The sequence below is a fragment of the Argentina anserina genome, chromosome 3 (genome assembly GCF_933775445.1).
Source record: "Argentina anserina chromosome 3, drPotAnse1.1, whole genome shotgun sequence".
In the NCBI taxonomy this organism is placed as follows: Eukaryota; Viridiplantae; Streptophyta; class Magnoliopsida; order Rosales; family Rosaceae; genus Argentina; species Argentina anserina.
In genome coordinates, this window is record NC_065874.1 from 4,683,319 (window position 1) to 4,699,565 (window position 16,247).

The window sequence follows — 16,247 nt, forward strand, 5'->3', positions numbered from 1 at the left end:
GACAAAATTTAAATTTTTATATAGATTATATTGACAATTATGCTATGAAACCTAATTTTATAAATTTTAATCAAATTTTAACCAACAAAATCTGAATTTTGTCATTCTTTAATGTCATGTGAAAATATAGGGGGTGAATTAATAAAAATAAAAATTTTAAAAGTAAACTGATTTCGAGTGTAAAATTTAAAAGAGTAAACTAAAATTAATTCTAAGATTTATTAGTAATACTGTAACAGATCATTGAACATAATTTGTATCTCAAAGCGAAGGTTTAGCTCATATTAACATTTGGACAGGTTTTCATAAATAAAAAACAAAAAACAAAAACAAAAACAAAAACCTTTGGACTATGATTTTGAGTTTCTGCAGCCACAATTGAGCCTAAACCCTGTAGTTGCATCAGATTTTATTAGTAATAGATCATTGATAATCAATATAATTTGCATCCCAGACTCAATTACGTAAATCTCAAATATTACACAGCTCCAAAACCTCAAAACACTTGACCTTACATACCTTAAAGTGAAAGATAACCTCGAATCACTTTCAACAGTTACAAGTTTTTAAAAAGCAACAAAAACAACTGCTAGCCAGCTCTGAGAATACAGGGGATTATGAAATGACGCTACAAAAGCTGCTTAGACTCCACGCTGCTGGTACTACTGGCAAAGCTCCTCAACTGCTGTCACAATCTGAGCTGGTTGAACAACAGTCACTTCCTCTAATGTTGCCGCATAAGGTGTTGGCACGTCTTGTGACGACAGACACACAATTGGGGCATCTAAATAATCATGGAAGTTTTCAGTGATGGCTGCTGTCAAACTAGCACCAATTCCACCTGTTCGCATGCACTCCTCCACAATCAGGACCCTATGTGTTTTCTTCACTGAGTTCCCTATGGTGTGAAGATCAAATGGTTTCAATGACCTAATATCAATAACTTCTGGGTCATATCCCTTGTTCACCAAAGTTTTAGCAGCCTGCATCACATGATATCTCATCCTAGAATATGTTAATATAGTGACATGCTCCCCAGGCCTCACCATCTCAGCTTCCTCAAGAGAACACACATATTCTTCATCTGGGATTCTCTCCTTCAGGTTGTACAGCAACACGTGCTCAAAAAGAATCACAGGGTTATCACTTCGAATGGCAGCTTTCATCAGGCCTTTGGCATTGTAAGGCGTTGAGCATGCTACCATTTGAATTCCAGGGATTGACTGAAAGTACGACTCAAGACGTTGTGAGTGCTCAGCCCCAAGTTGCCTACCCACTCCACCAGGTCCACGAATGACTACTGGTATCTTGAATTGACCTCCGGAAGTGTAGTGGAGCATACCACAGTTGTTGGAGATCTGGTTAAAGGCCAGAAGGAGAAAACCCATGTTCATACCCTCAATAATGGGTCTCAGCCCAGTCATGGCAGCTCCAATACCCATCCCTGTGAAGGAGTTCTCAGCAATAGGAGTATCAAGAACCCGGAGATCCCCATACTTCTCAGCCAGGCCTTTGGTCACCTTGTATGATCCTCCGTAGTGACCCACATCTTCACCCATTACACATACGGTGGGATCCCGAGCCATCTCTTCTTCTAATCCTTCTCGTAAGGCTTCAAAAAGAAGAAGTTCATGCCTAGAAAATGAAGGCATATCTTATTAGTTTTATACTCAGCGATCTCAAAGGGAACCAAGAAAACATCAATGAAGGCCAACGAAACATACTTTATGATAATGTGGACACAGTTTAATGTAGACACAGTACTGTTTAGTAGACACCTTAATGCTATCACTCATACCCTATCCATCAATTTCACGATTATAACAGCATGTCAGAGTGACAACCCAGGTCATCAAAATGCATGTGGTACTGAATACAAGCCAATTCAGTAGAAAGGCTAGAATAAAGAGGCAAAAAAAAAAATTTGAAATAATCAACAGTGTATCACATAAAATAAAGCAAGTTTACCAGAAAACATATAGCAATTTGTATCTTTCTATGTGAACTTGTAGATTATCAGCTTGGCATACTGAGCTGAGCAGTACACTAACTAACCATACAACTACAATGTGACATCAAAATTATCATTTGACGACGAATACCTGATTCCTACTATCAATTCACTTTGATTAAGCAGGTCCATGGTACCTACTAACCCAACTTAATTTCTTAATCCACTAAAATATACAAATATTTCAGAAACTACACTGAAAATAGTACATTCTATGTCAGATTCTGAAAAATCACTGCCACACTATTACAATCTCCAAAAGACAGTGATACCAAAACTATATCAGAATCAACCTAGCAGAAACAGCAAGTACAAGTAGATGACTTCAGATTAACATACCCAGGTTTCGACGGCGCGGAAGCCGCAGCAGCATCAGCTTTGGTCTGCAGATAAACCGCCCGGTGAAAAAATAACTAATCAAAACTCAATTCCACAACAATTACCAAACTCAGATCAACAGCAACCAACACAACTAAAATAACTGTACACAGTTGAAAAATGACTCACCGCAACAGCATTGGTGATTAGCTGAACGGAGCGGCGAGGCCTGGCATTGGTGGGGCCCGGGTTAACACCGGCGTCAGATCTAATCACAACGAAGCTGGCCTTCCTCCCTGAATTTAAAAACCACAAAATCACAAACTCGACTCAGTAATTTTAACTGATATATATACGAAATATTCGAGCTTTGTGAGAGTTTAAAGTGTGAGGAGTGATTACCTGGGAGGGATCTACGGGAAGGGAGGTGGAGCTTCCGGGAGGAGGAGATGGAGATGGCGGCGGAAGTAGCTCCGAAGACGGCGGCCATTTTTGATCTCGAATTTCGAAGCAAAAGGAAAACCGAGATCACAAGCCTCTTCGTCTTCAATGGAGCGAGAGAGAGTTCTGGAGGGAGTGGAGTTTATAGATGAATTTGGGCGGAGAGATTGAGAAATGTGGCTGTCGATTTTATTGAGACGGCGACGATGTACGTCTACCCCCGCTTAGTTTTCATCGCCTCCATTCGAGGCCCGGATCGCCTGCGCTCGGCTGTAGGGTAAGGCTTTAGGTGAATGGCTAGGGAGAGGAAAGGAGAGAGAGGAGAATTACGTGATTGGATGCATGTGTTGGAGAGAGGGGTACGTGGAGTGTTGTGAGTGGAGGTGTAGGGGGATTTATAGTGGGGGCGTGTAATTTTCTGTTGCGGCTGTGCTCTGTGTGATGCACCTGTTTGTAGGTGGCCTAGGAGCGAAACGGTTAAACCAACCCCTTCGACCTTCGTTGGTATCACGTGAGGTCACGTGCGGTTTTAAAAGTCCGGACCGGGTCGGGCTCTCTGCCCCGTTTAAAAGCTTGTTTTCTCAAAATTTTGTTCACCATTTTACTCATTATCTAGTTTGTTTATCACACTCAACAAAATCAAGATCAAATTCTCAAAGGACACTCAACCTACTTGAAGAACACTAGTCTAGTGAAACTATCTATCCTGTCGATGTTCGAATTTCACGTCAATAGGTTATCAAGTTCTGCTCACGTAATCAACACTGATTTAACAAAAAATTAATCAGAAAACAACAATGTTTACGACTTTTAACATATTATGTTATCAAGTTTTTTTTACACGACACACTAACTTTACTAAGAATCATATAGTAAAATCCGAACTGAAACTACATCGAGTTAATTTACATTCCGAAATTACATTTCACCATGGTAAAATATTATCTACCTGCTTTCAATTTCAGACAAACCAATCGACCAATCCCTTAAAATAGGAACACATAAATAAAAATGGAAAGAGAAGGAAAATTGGTAGCCAATGGAGCTTCTCTATCTGCTCTGCTCAATCATCTCCACCTTCCTCACTTCCCTCACTCTCTCCCTCCTCCTCCCACTCCGTATTCTCCTCCGCCGCCTCTCCCCCTCCTCCTCCTCCGCCGTATCCCTCTACCAAGGAACCGTCTTTCACGAGCGGCGCCGCCCCGTCCACCACTCCTTCCGCTATTCCGTCCGCTACGCCCTCATCGACCTCGACGACTCCCCCCACGCTCTCCCCAACCACCTCTCCTCCGACGAGGCTCGCCGCATTTCCGGCACCTCTGGTCGAGCGTAAGCATTGCGTCATCTCTATAATCTTTGCTGTCTGGTAGCTAGTTTGTGTTTTTTTTTTGCTGATGTGGATATGGGGCAGTTTGCTTTTGACGATTCCTGAAAGCGTGGGATATGAGGAGAACCCTTTGAGCTTGTACTACTGTTATGATGATCAGACTTTGAAGAATTGCATTGCTGAGGTTTGGCTTAAAGTTTGTGTGTATTTTTTTTTTCGGTAGCTCCATTTTTATGGTGCATTAGTAGAGATTAGATTCTATTGAGCTGAAAAATATGAATGTGATTGTAGGTTACCAATACGCCATGGGGAGAAAGAGTGTTGTTTGTTTTCGACCCGAATTCTGATTTAGTGGCCAAACCACTACATGTCAGTCCTTTTATGGTATGTTTTCAGCTATTGCTATGCTTGATTAGTATTACATCAACTGCTTCTATTGAAATTGAGTTCATCTATTATATATCTATAGCTTTTGTTATAATCTTCGGTCAGTGCTTGAGTAGTAACACATGTCAAGTTCTGAGCTTTATATGCATAATGGATGAAGAATATGATGCTATTTATCAATAATGCAATACAAGTAGGGTCTTTTATGTTCTGGTCGAAGAGGGGAAAATGTGGTGTGATATTTCAGGCAGGGTGATCGAGAGAAGCTAACAGGGTTTGGGGAATATGCTCCTTTGAATAGGGTTGCAATTACTGTTACTTTGTCCAAGTATAGTATCCATATTTGTAAATAGGAAATTACTAAATGTTAATTTGGTCGACCATAATAACTGATCGAAATTAATGCAAATGCCATTCCATTTCCTACGGACAGGGTTTTCCATTATACAAGTTTTAAGTCAATCAGGATCTACTATGTAGAAAGATTGCCATTTTTTCAATAACCATTTATGATGATTGCAGGACATGATTGGGAATTGGAATATCAGAACAAATGCTCCTGATGATACTCTGTTCGTTTCAATTTCAGTTCAACACCCTGACCTTGGAAACTATTTTACAGCTACCCTAAAAGCTAAAAGGGTACCCTCATCATTGGTGTCTGATCATGCACTGTTTTTCTGGTTGATGCCACATAAGGTTGCAGTGTGGATATATTGGCATGTAAGTAAAGTAGGATTACTGCTTCATCTTCTGCACCCTAGATCTAAGCAGAATCAACTAAGTCATATAAATTTATTTAAGAAAACCTTGATTTAGCTAAACACATACTTAATTACAGTGGATTCAGTAAATCTGTTACAGAACCTTGTGGATGATGCAACACTAAGCTCTACATATATGTTGTATGATATATAAGGATGATTGCCATGATCGGCAATATTTGTTGCAAATTTATAAGTAATTGAACTCACTGTGTAAATCAGAGCCACTACTTTAGATATCACTGACTGATTTCAATTAAAATTAATTTCACCTTTACTAAAGCCTAATCTTGAGACCTGGCTTTACGTACAACTTCAAAGACCACCAGACCAGCATCATTTTAAATGGTTGTAGAATGATTTGCCAACTCTCTTTGTGAACATTTATATTCAAATTATCAATTTTTTTTTAATTTCAGAACAATTGTTGTTTGTTCCTTTTGTAATTATGGCTTGATATGTATGATCAATTTCTGTAACCATGAATGTAATGATAATTAAGAATCTTTTGTTGTAGTTGATATGCTTCATTTCTCTGAATGTACTTTACAGATTCAGACAATGGTTGATTTTATACGCCTCAATGTGTCATCACATGTTTCAACAATTCTGTAGTTTCTGTTCTTAAACTTTGTGAGTCAACTGTTACTTCTGCAGGCCTTTAAACTATGGTGGAAGAATGTGGCATTTATCCAACACCCAAGGTACACCAGCCCTGGATATAGGGAGGAAGCTCTAGTTCGTAACCAGAAACTTCAATGCTGCCCAGCTATTCGATTGGATAAAGAGAAACATCTGCAGTTTGAAGGAAGTAGTCAAGGATGTAGAGTTAACAATGAAAACGAGTCTCGTTATATTAAATGGAGAGATGCTAAGTGGCCTTGGTCTTGACTCCTAATTGTTGTAGGAGTTTGTGTTTTCATGTATGTTTACATTGCATCAAGTGTTTTGTTTAGGATAATTCCATTGGAAATGCATGGTAATATACTCATTAATTGAATAACCGCATGAAAACTTGGTCCATTTGTACAAAGAATTAAAGTTGCTGTGAATATCTGTTTCCTAATAAAGTTGATGCTGCTAATCAGTTCCTTATATGGGATGGGTTAAGCTCCCCCACCTGGGCGGCTGGGCATGCTACTGTATTCATGGAGTGCTAAACTACTCTTGGTTCGACTGCAGAGTAAAGATTCAATAAATGTTATGGTTAGCCTAGTTTTGAGCAAGGCTAGTATATACTAAGAAGCATGAAACGCTGCTGCTATAGGTTCAAAGATTCTACAGAAATGGAGGATCGATCACTTTTGAACCTCAGCGATCAACGGGTGGGTGTCAATGCTACAAGAGGATTCCTGTCTCTCCCTGGAGAGAGAGAGAGCTGAACTTGCTGGGTATTGAAACCCAAAGGCATGCATTGAAACTTTCCATACATTTGTTAGTTGTTACAGACAAATTACATGATAGAGTCAATAGATCACTTCATCCTAACAATTTTTTTTTACTTAATTGGATTTTTTCCCATCATATATCATATATATATTTTTTTGCTGAAAGATGAGTGAGAAACAGGGGCATCTTCCTTAGTACTACTCCATGCCAGTTGCTGTAGGCATACTATATGGTCTACTGCTTAAAGCAATCCTGACTTTGCAATCTAAATTTTGGTTGTATTAGGAGTTTTTTGTTGTTGTGTTATCTTTCTTTTATACCATTAGAATATGAATACTAGATAAAAACCTGTAAATTATCATGCATGTGTTTTGTTATGTGTTTGATGGGTTTGAAGTAGTTCAGAAATCTATATTATAATGTCTTCGGATGATCATCGACATCACTACCATAAGCATCAGAAGTCTATAATATTGTGCCAAAGACCAAACCCCACATGATTGGTGTAGTTTTTGTTTGTAAACTTAAGAAAAAGGCATCTTTCCTCCAATGACACAAGGGTGTAGGTGTTACCGTGTTACTATCAGAAAGAATTTGATAGTTGTAACAGTTGGATTTAATTTTTTATCTTGCAATAGGCATGACATATATGATACATCAAATAGATTTATTTAGTACAGAAGTGAAGTAGCTCCATATATTGGTAAAACATCTATATTGCCCAAGTTCGAACTAGTCTACGACTGTCATAGTCTCATAAATGATAAACCAATCTTCCATGCACTACAGTAAAAATGGGTTGATTTGTTAGTGTACTGTATAAATACACACAAAGTCTTCTTTCAAAAACAATCTAGTCGACATAAATTGAAGAGAAAAAGGTGCCTCGGTTCCTCACATTTTTCATTGAAAAACTGTGTAATTGAGCAACTACGTAGTCGATCTTGATGTAGAACCCGGAAGATCTGTTGATATTGTATAATATGTAAACGGTGGGCAGAAGGCACCCAAGAAACCCGCCCACGAGGCCGCGCAGCACCACTCGATTCATTGAGGTATTATTCATGTGCTGGAAGAAAAATGAAACAGAGAAAACTGATCAACTCCCTTGTTCTTTCTTATTTTGGTTCTTGAGGCCGTAGTTCAGGATGGAATGGTTGGCCACCTTAATAATACAAGTTTGAAGTTTGAACCACCAAGCATGTATGGTCTCTGTCCGGTTCTTGGGGACATTTCTTCAACTTTTAGAAATTAGATAAGCTGTTTTACAATAGTTATCGAGAAATGAAAACAAGTCGAACTTGAAACTTCTAATCATATTTTTTTCGAGAACCACATGATTTTAGTTGTTTCTCATAATCTTGTTCCCGGTCAATTTGTCACATGATTCGAATTTGTACGTCAGTGTGTATTCATGCTTAGTCTGTGATTACAATTAATTTCATATATATGGTTCAAAATAAATCCAAGTTCCGACTTTCATTTGTTCAAGCACGCAAAGTGGATAGTAATGAAGTCATTTCAGTGGGCCAGTTCTTACTCGTCAACTGGTATATGATAAAAAAATTCACAACCAGAAGGTCTTACGGTTTGTCCGCCTCCACTAAAGTTAAAGGAGACGTACTGATGATCACTACATCATATGAAAGCAACCTTGACTCCTCCATTTTCAATTGACATTATTTGACATTAATTTCCTATTTATATATCCAAAAACGTGCTCGCATTTTCTGCATTTCGATCTTTATACGTGAATCTCTAAGATTGGGTTCAAAAAGCTATGAATATAGTTTTTCATTGAAAAACAAAAATAGAATTGAGCATATAATGACTTTATACATAATCAAATGGAAGTAACAATTAATAGGTGCATCTATGGTGTGCTCAGAGCTAATTTAATTCAAAAATGTCTGTTCAAGAAGAAATAATAGAGAGATGTTAATAGTTGGCCTCTGAAACGTGCTTGTACCTAGCTATACTCCATTACTCCTTTTCATTTTAAAAAACAAGGAATATAAGATGTTTCATGCGTCCACCAAACTTAATTAAGGGGAAGAATAGAGTAATAACCTGAATATCTTTGTGTATAATATATTATATCACTCTTTTCACATGTTGAATTTCTTCCGGAACCCCCCCCCCCCCCCCCCCCCAAAAAAAATCTACGTAACGACAGGAAAATTAAGCATATCAGGAACGGGATTCTTCTCAATCCTCATGGATATCAACGTGAAACCTATTGAATATTGATGCCACGTCTCTCCGAAAATCTTAATATATTATGTCGATAAAAGTAGCTAGGCTCATGCGGTGTTTAGGGTTAGGTTACTGTGTTGCCAAATTTTCCTTTCGTAGATCATTTTGCTCGCTCCCTTGTTAGTAAAAGCGATAAGAAAACAAGCTAGTACGACCATCTCCAGTCCATTATTTATTTTAGACAGTCCAACGGCTTCTTTTTGATATCAAGCCATCTTTTCTAACCGAATAACCATACACACAGGGTAATAGGTGAATTTGACTAATGGTTTCTCTATGTCAAATTTGACATATTAAATCACTCATGTCTTTTATTTTTACTATTTCTCTTTGATACTCTCTCTCCTTCTAGTCTCTCTCTCTCTCTTCCTACTCTCTCTTTCTATGTCAAATTGATAAAACAATATTCAAATTATAGCACATTCATTGGAGCAAAATTTTGTTAAATTTGACTTTGACACCTCCTATGCCAAATTCAAATATGACACAAGTTATTTGGCATCTCCATTGGAGATGCCCTAAGTGGCATGGTTCTAAAACAATAAAATGTATGAAGCAAGATCAAGAATATAACTGGGAAAATGTAATTAGAAATATAACTGATGTGTTCTAACATTGTTTCTTACATGAAGTAATATTTATAAGATAAAAAACCGCAGAGTTTCTTAAGGAAGAAGCACTACCAGCAGTCTAATTAGATAGAAATGAAAGTTAGAAAAGATAAACTGATCTATACTCTTCCTAATTATTGTTGGGTTTAATACATGAGTCGTGAAACAGTAGAATGAATTCGAGAGTAACGGTAATTTTATTGATTGACATATTGCCTTATATATAGACATTACATCAAAAATCTCGATGAATCAGAGATAAGATAACATTCCTTGACTAGCTAGGCTATACTAATTAGGACAACATAAACCAAGAATGCATTGGAGATGATTCTCCTACAACACTCCCCCTTGTATCGCGATCTTAATGTGACATAGTGCAATAATGTTACCTCGGTAAAAACCTTGTTAAGTAAAACAAAAACATTTTGGGTAAAATTAAAAATTTTGGTCAAATGAGAAAAATAACACAACACACTAACTACAATTGATTAATGCATGTGGTGTATACTCCCCCTAATGTCTACAAAACTGCTCCTCTTAATCTTTAACTCAATCTTAGAGCTCTGATAAATGACTCAAACCAATGCGTTTCACATGCTTCACAAATGTAGATTTTGAAAGAGATTTAATGAACAAATCTGTCACAATATCCTCATAACGAATCTAATTAATTTGGATATTTAATATCTCTTGTTGCTGATTAAAAAAGAACTTTGGCGAAATATGTTTTGTGTTATCACCCTTAATGTAACATAACTTCATATGCTCAATTCAAGCAGCATTATCTTCGTAAAGATATGTAGGTTCAACTGTAGTAGAACTTAATCCACTAGCATCTCGAATGTGAGTAATGATTGCTCGAATCCAAATGCACTCTTTGACTGCTTCATGCAATGCTATAAATCTCATAATGATTTGAGGAAATAGCAACAAGGGTTTTCTTGGTTGATCTCCAAGAAATCGTCGTATTTCTCATGGTAAAAATATAACCAGTTTGGGAATGTCATTTGTGTGGATCCGAAAACTATCCAGCATTACCGAATCCTACCAACTCATCACTAGAAGTTAGGGGTGGACACGGGTCCATTCGGTTCGGTTTTGGACAAAACCCATAACCCAACCCAAATTTTAAATTCGGTTCGGTTCGGTTCGGTTTTTCTATTTTAGAGACTGTAACCCACAACCCAACCCAACCCGTACGGTTCGGTTCGGTTTGGTTTTTTTTCGGTTTTACCCGTATGTAAAATACGTAATATTATATATATATATATATATATATATATTAATTCATCTAATTCAGACCTCATTTGACCGTCAGAATTTTCGGTAAATTGAAAACCACTATTATGCCCTAAGGGAGGATCCATTACAAAGATGCGAACGCCGAAAGCCGTTTGTATATTTGAAGTCAACTAATTTTGTTACCTATCGTGCGCGGTCGCACTAAAGAAATCTATTTGGCAAAACCCCGGTTAATGAGGTTTTATTATGTGAAAACGCATCTTTTTTTGTTGACCGTAAGTCCGAACGGTCAAATCATGTCCAACACGGACGAAATTTTTACGGGGTCCCTAAATATATATACCGATCACATCTGCTGGTGTCGATCGACCATATTTCGAATTAGAGTTGACGATCACTTAAGTGTCAACTAATGCATCATAACCTTTATACTAGGTTTAAAATAAAACTATCGCATTATGAAACTACTATATGAAGAAAACTTCTAGGGGTCGATCGACACCAGCTGATGTGATCGGTATATATATTTAGTGACCCTATACAAATTTCATCCAATTCAGACCTCGTTTAACCGTTGGAATTTTCGGTAAATTGAAAACACCACTATTATGCCCTAAGGGATGATTCATTACAAAGATGCGAACGTCGTAAGCCATTTACATATTTGAAGTCACCTAATTTTTGTTACCTATCGTGTGTGGCCGCACTGAAGAAATCTATTTGGCAAAACCCCAGTCAATGAGGTTTTATTATGTGAAAACGCCTCTTTTTTGGTTGACCGTAGGTCTGAACGGTCAAACCATGTCCAAAACGGACGAAATTTTTACGGGGTCCCTAAATATATATACCGATCACATCTGCTGGTGTCGATCGATCATATTTCGAATTAGAGTTGACGATCACCTAAGTGTCAACTAATGTATCATAACCTTTATATTAGGTTTAAAATAAAACTATCGCATTATGAAGCGACTATATGAAGAAAACTTCTATGGATCGATCGACACCAGCTGATGTGATCGGTATATATATTTAGTGTCCCTATACAAATTTCATCAAGTTCAGACCTCATTTGACCGTCGGAATTATCGGTAAATCGAAAACACCACTATTATGCCCTAAGGGAGGACCTATTACAAATATGCGAATGCCGAAAGCCGTTTGCATATTTGAAATCAACTAATTTTGTTACCTATCGTGCGCGGTCTCACTGAAGAAATTTATTTGGCAAAACCCCGGTCAATGAGGTTTTATTATGTGAAAACGCCTCTTTTTTGGTTGACCATAGGTCTGAACGGTCAAACCATGTCCAAAACAGACGAAATTTTTACGGGGTCCCTAAATATATATACCGATCATATCTGCTGGTGTCGATCGACCATATTTCGAATTAGAGTTGACGATCACCTAAGTGTCAACTAATGTATCATAACCTTTATATTAGGTTTAAAATAAAACTATCGCATTATGAAGCGACTATATGAAGAAAATTTATAGGGATCGATCGACACCAGCTGATATGATCAGTATATATATTTAGTGACCCTATAAAAATATCATCCAATTCAGACCTCATTGGACTGTCAGAATTTTCTGTAAATCGAAAACACCACTATTATGCCCTAAGGGAGGACCTATTATAAATATGCGAACGCCGAAAGTTGTTTGCATATCTGAAATCACATAATTTTTGTTACCTATCGTGAGTGGTCGCACAAAAGAAATCTATTTGGCAAAACCCCGGTCAATGGGGTTTCAATATGTCAAAACGCCTCTTTTTTAGTTAACCGTAGGTACGAATGGTCAAACCATATTCAAAATGGATGAAATTTTTACGTGGTCCCTAGATATATATAACGATCACATCTGCTGGTGTCGATCGACCATATTTCGAATTAAAGTTGGCGATTGCCTAAGTGTCAACTAATATATCATAACCTTTATATTAAGTTTAAAATAAAACTATCACATTATGAAGCGACTATATGAATGAAGCAAGACGGCTAAATAATACGCCTCTTATACATTAGGTCAATTAAGTTAGAAATTAGGTGCGGCTATGAGGCCGACTACACTATTTTTTTTATTTTAAAAAAATTATAATAATAATGTAAAATTATAAATATGACAAAATGATGTCGTTTTGTAACGTTGACTATTGACTTCGGGTTTTTCGGGTCGGTTCGGTTTCTAAGGGACTGAACCCAAAACCCAACCCAAACAGATTCGGTTCGGTTCGGTTTTTTTATTTTCGGTTCGGTTTTATTCGGGTTTCGGTTTTTTCGGGTTCGGTTTGGGTTCGGGTCATGTTTTTTTCGGTTTTCAGGTCAGTTTGTCCACCCCTACTAGAAGTTATAGGAAATGAGGAATTGTCATTCAAGTGTTGGGAAGTAGCATCGGCAGCGACACTGGCAGCGGTAGTGATGAAACTCTGTTTGGCTCTCAGGGAGAGCATGGCGGCGACGTTGTGTCAATCTTCACCATCAATTCTTGCCGGAATAACACTTTTCTTGTCGGAATACTGATAATACAATCACATATCAATATAACCTTTCAAGTATCTAAAGATGTTCTTGATACCGGTCCAATGAGCATAGTAGTTGGTGCATAACTAAATCTTGCCAACAAGTTCACTAAGAATGCAATGTCCAGACGAGTACATTGAGCTAGATAAAGCAAAGCTCTTATATCACTCAAATATGGGTATTTACGACCAAGTATCTCTTCATCGTCATCTTTCGAACGAAATGGATCTTTCTTGGTATCTAAACTTTTTACGACTATAGGTGTACTAGAAGGGTACATAAATGTGTCCATACATAAGCGCTTGAGCATCTTTTGGACGTATGCAGACTGGTGTATAAGGATTCCACCAACTCTATGCTCAATTTCCAAACCTAAGAAAACTGACTTTTTCACATGTCTTTCATCTCAAATTCTGCTTTCAAGTAGCTTATCGGCTCACCAATCTCATTAAGAGATCCAATTATGTTCATGTCATCGACATAGACAACTACTATAGTAAAACCAGAACTATTGCGTTTGATAAACATGCAAGGGCACAGTTCATCGTTCTTATATCCCTTCCTAATCAAGTATTCGCTCAAACGTGTATATCACATTCTACCGGATTGTTTAAGTCCATAAAGTGAGCGTTGTAGCCTAATGACATAGGCATTGCGTGGCTTACCTGAATTGGATACTTGAAGTCCATCAGAAACAGGCTTGACATTCGGTGGTACTTCAACAACTGGAACGAAAACTTGCCTTTTATTCAGAGAGTCTAGTTCCATCTAGATTGCTTCTTTCCATTTTGGCCAATCTGCTCTTCGTTGACATTCTTCAACCGAGTGCAGTTCCATGTCGTTGTCATCGATGATTTTCCGAGCGACGAAATAAGCAAACACATCATTTATCCGCATATAATTCCTATCCATGACTTCTGGAGCATTTAACTCGCTCAATGAGATTTTTTTGCTCTATGATATGAACAATGAGTCTGAAGCGTCCCTCAGATCATCAACTGTTGATTCATGGACATAATTATAATCAGAGATAATCTCGAAGCTCAGTTTATCCGAGTCTCTGATGACTGGATCAGTTTGTGCCTTGCCTTTAGATCTTTTGGTATCCCCCTATTCTTGGGATGAGCCGAGATCGTCACTATGCCTCCACCTAGGGTAGGCTCGGCCAAGCATTACCCTGGTACTGAGACATCTTACCTAAAGTTTGGGACTTCTAACCTCGCAGGATAGTTTGCAGCAGGTATACTCGATCTTGTCACTTTTGCAATATCCGTAAAGGCGTCAGGCATCGAATTTGCCATCTTATGTAACTGCAAAATATGTTACACTTCAATCTTAGAATGAGATGTGCGGGATCCCAATGAGACATGGTGGGGGTGTTCCACGTCAATTTTTGACGTTTATCTTGAACAAATGTGTTCTTATCTCTCCTTAAATGCGGGAAGTGTGTCTCATCGAAGTGACAATCTGCAAATCTAACAGTAAATAGATCTCTTGTCTGAGCGTCAATGTAGCAGATAATCGTTGGAGAGTTATATCCAACATAAGTTGAAATTTGTCTATGTGGACCCATTTTCTTATGCAGTGGAAGTGTAATATATATAAACTGCACAACCAAACGTGCATAAATGTGAAATGTCAGACTCATATCTAGTTACCAACTGATACGCACTAACAAGTTGTTTAGCGGTGGGTCTGTGTCGAATACGTACAACTACATGCTAGATTGCATATCCCCAAGCAGTTATGGGCAAGTTCCAGTGCATAAGTAAAGCCTAAGCTATAAGGTATAACCGTTTAATCGTCGCTTCTGCCAATCCATTGTGAGAATGAACGTTGCGTACGGGATGTTCAACATCTATCCTGATTGACATGTAATAATCATCAAATGTCTTCAAAGTGAATTCTCATGCATTATCCAGTGTAATAGACTTAATCGGATGGTCAGGGTGGTGAGCCCTGAGTTTAATTATTTGAGCAGAGAGTTTCAGAAATGCAGCATTGCGTGTGGACAATAGATTGACATGTGACTAGTGTGTCCACGCATCTACCATAACCATAAAGTATCTAAATGGTCCGCACTCTGGATATATTGGTCCACATATATCACCTTAGATCATTTGTAAGAAATAAATGTTCTGTGTATTATCAAACTACAAAGGAAGATTTTGCATGCATCTTTGCGAATGTACAATCTTTATAAAATGATTTATGGGCATTAGAGATTGCGGAAAAAGCATCGCATTACGCCTTGGGCTCCATCACGGCCTTAAACGACCGTGGGAAAGCCATGGTAGGCCGTGAGGCCAAGCCATGGCCGGACACAAGTGCCACAGAGGTGTCACCATCATCCATGGCGTGTGGGATTCCCACATGCTTGTTGGCTTTGAAAAATGGATGACCGTGTGAAGTTTTTAATATACAAATCATCATATCACGTCCGGGATGACCTAAACGATTATGTCATAGCTTGTAAGCGTCAGAATCACATAAAGTACAACCGTGGTAAAGTACAACCCACTACTAACACGCTCAATGATGACGTCCATAACAAGATGTAACACCAAGATATTTTTTTTCATTAATAACTTGGTGTTCAGGTGATAATCATTGGCACAAATATCCTTAAAACTGAGCAATGTTTGGTTCCCCTCTTGTGCGTAAAGTGCATCTTTGCCTATTATGGGAGTACCATTAGGTAGCAAGAATTGCACTATACCATGCCCTTGGATCAATTGGTTGTCCCAGTGAGACAAGTCACAGAGGATTTGTAAGGCAAAAATTGTGTAAAAGTTGCTTATCCCGCAAAAATGTATGAGTTGTTCCACAATCTGCTTAGCATTCTATCTTGATGGTTGACATATACAAGTAAATTGTAAAACATAATTAGTCTTTAAAAAGATAAGGTGAATATTCTCTAAGAACAGAGAAAAATTATAATATGAAGGGTCAAAATAAGTTGTGATCCCTTAA

The 16,247-nt window shown here is 37.9% G+C and overlaps 2 protein-coding genes across 2 annotated transcripts; one reads left to right on the top strand and one right to left on the bottom strand.

Moving 5' to 3' along the window:
* Positions 1-442: 442 nt before the first annotated feature.
* On the bottom strand, positions 443-2,980 carry LOC126789108 (pyruvate dehydrogenase E1 component subunit beta-3, chloroplastic). The gene is made up of 4 exons (XM_050515176.1): positions 2,732-2,980; positions 2,519-2,625; positions 2,351-2,394; positions 443-1,635 (listed from the first exon to the last, which is right to left on the bottom strand). Exons 1-4 carry the CDS (start codon positions 2,817-2,819, stop codon positions 663-665), a joined length of 1,212 nt encoding a protein of 403 aa, XP_050371133.1. The 5' UTR covers positions 2,820-2,980; the 3' UTR covers positions 443-662.
* Positions 2,981-3,808: 828 nt separating this feature from the next.
* On the top strand, positions 3,809-6,335 carry LOC126788427 (uncharacterized). The gene is made up of 5 exons (XM_050514417.1): positions 3,809-4,099; positions 4,182-4,281; positions 4,389-4,481; positions 5,007-5,207; positions 5,906-6,335. Exons 1-5 carry the CDS (start codon positions 3,810-3,812, stop codon positions 6,137-6,139), a joined length of 918 nt encoding a protein of 305 aa, XP_050370374.1. The 5' UTR covers position 3,809; the 3' UTR covers positions 6,140-6,335.
* The last annotated feature ends 9,912 nt before the right edge of the window (positions 6,336-16,247 follow it).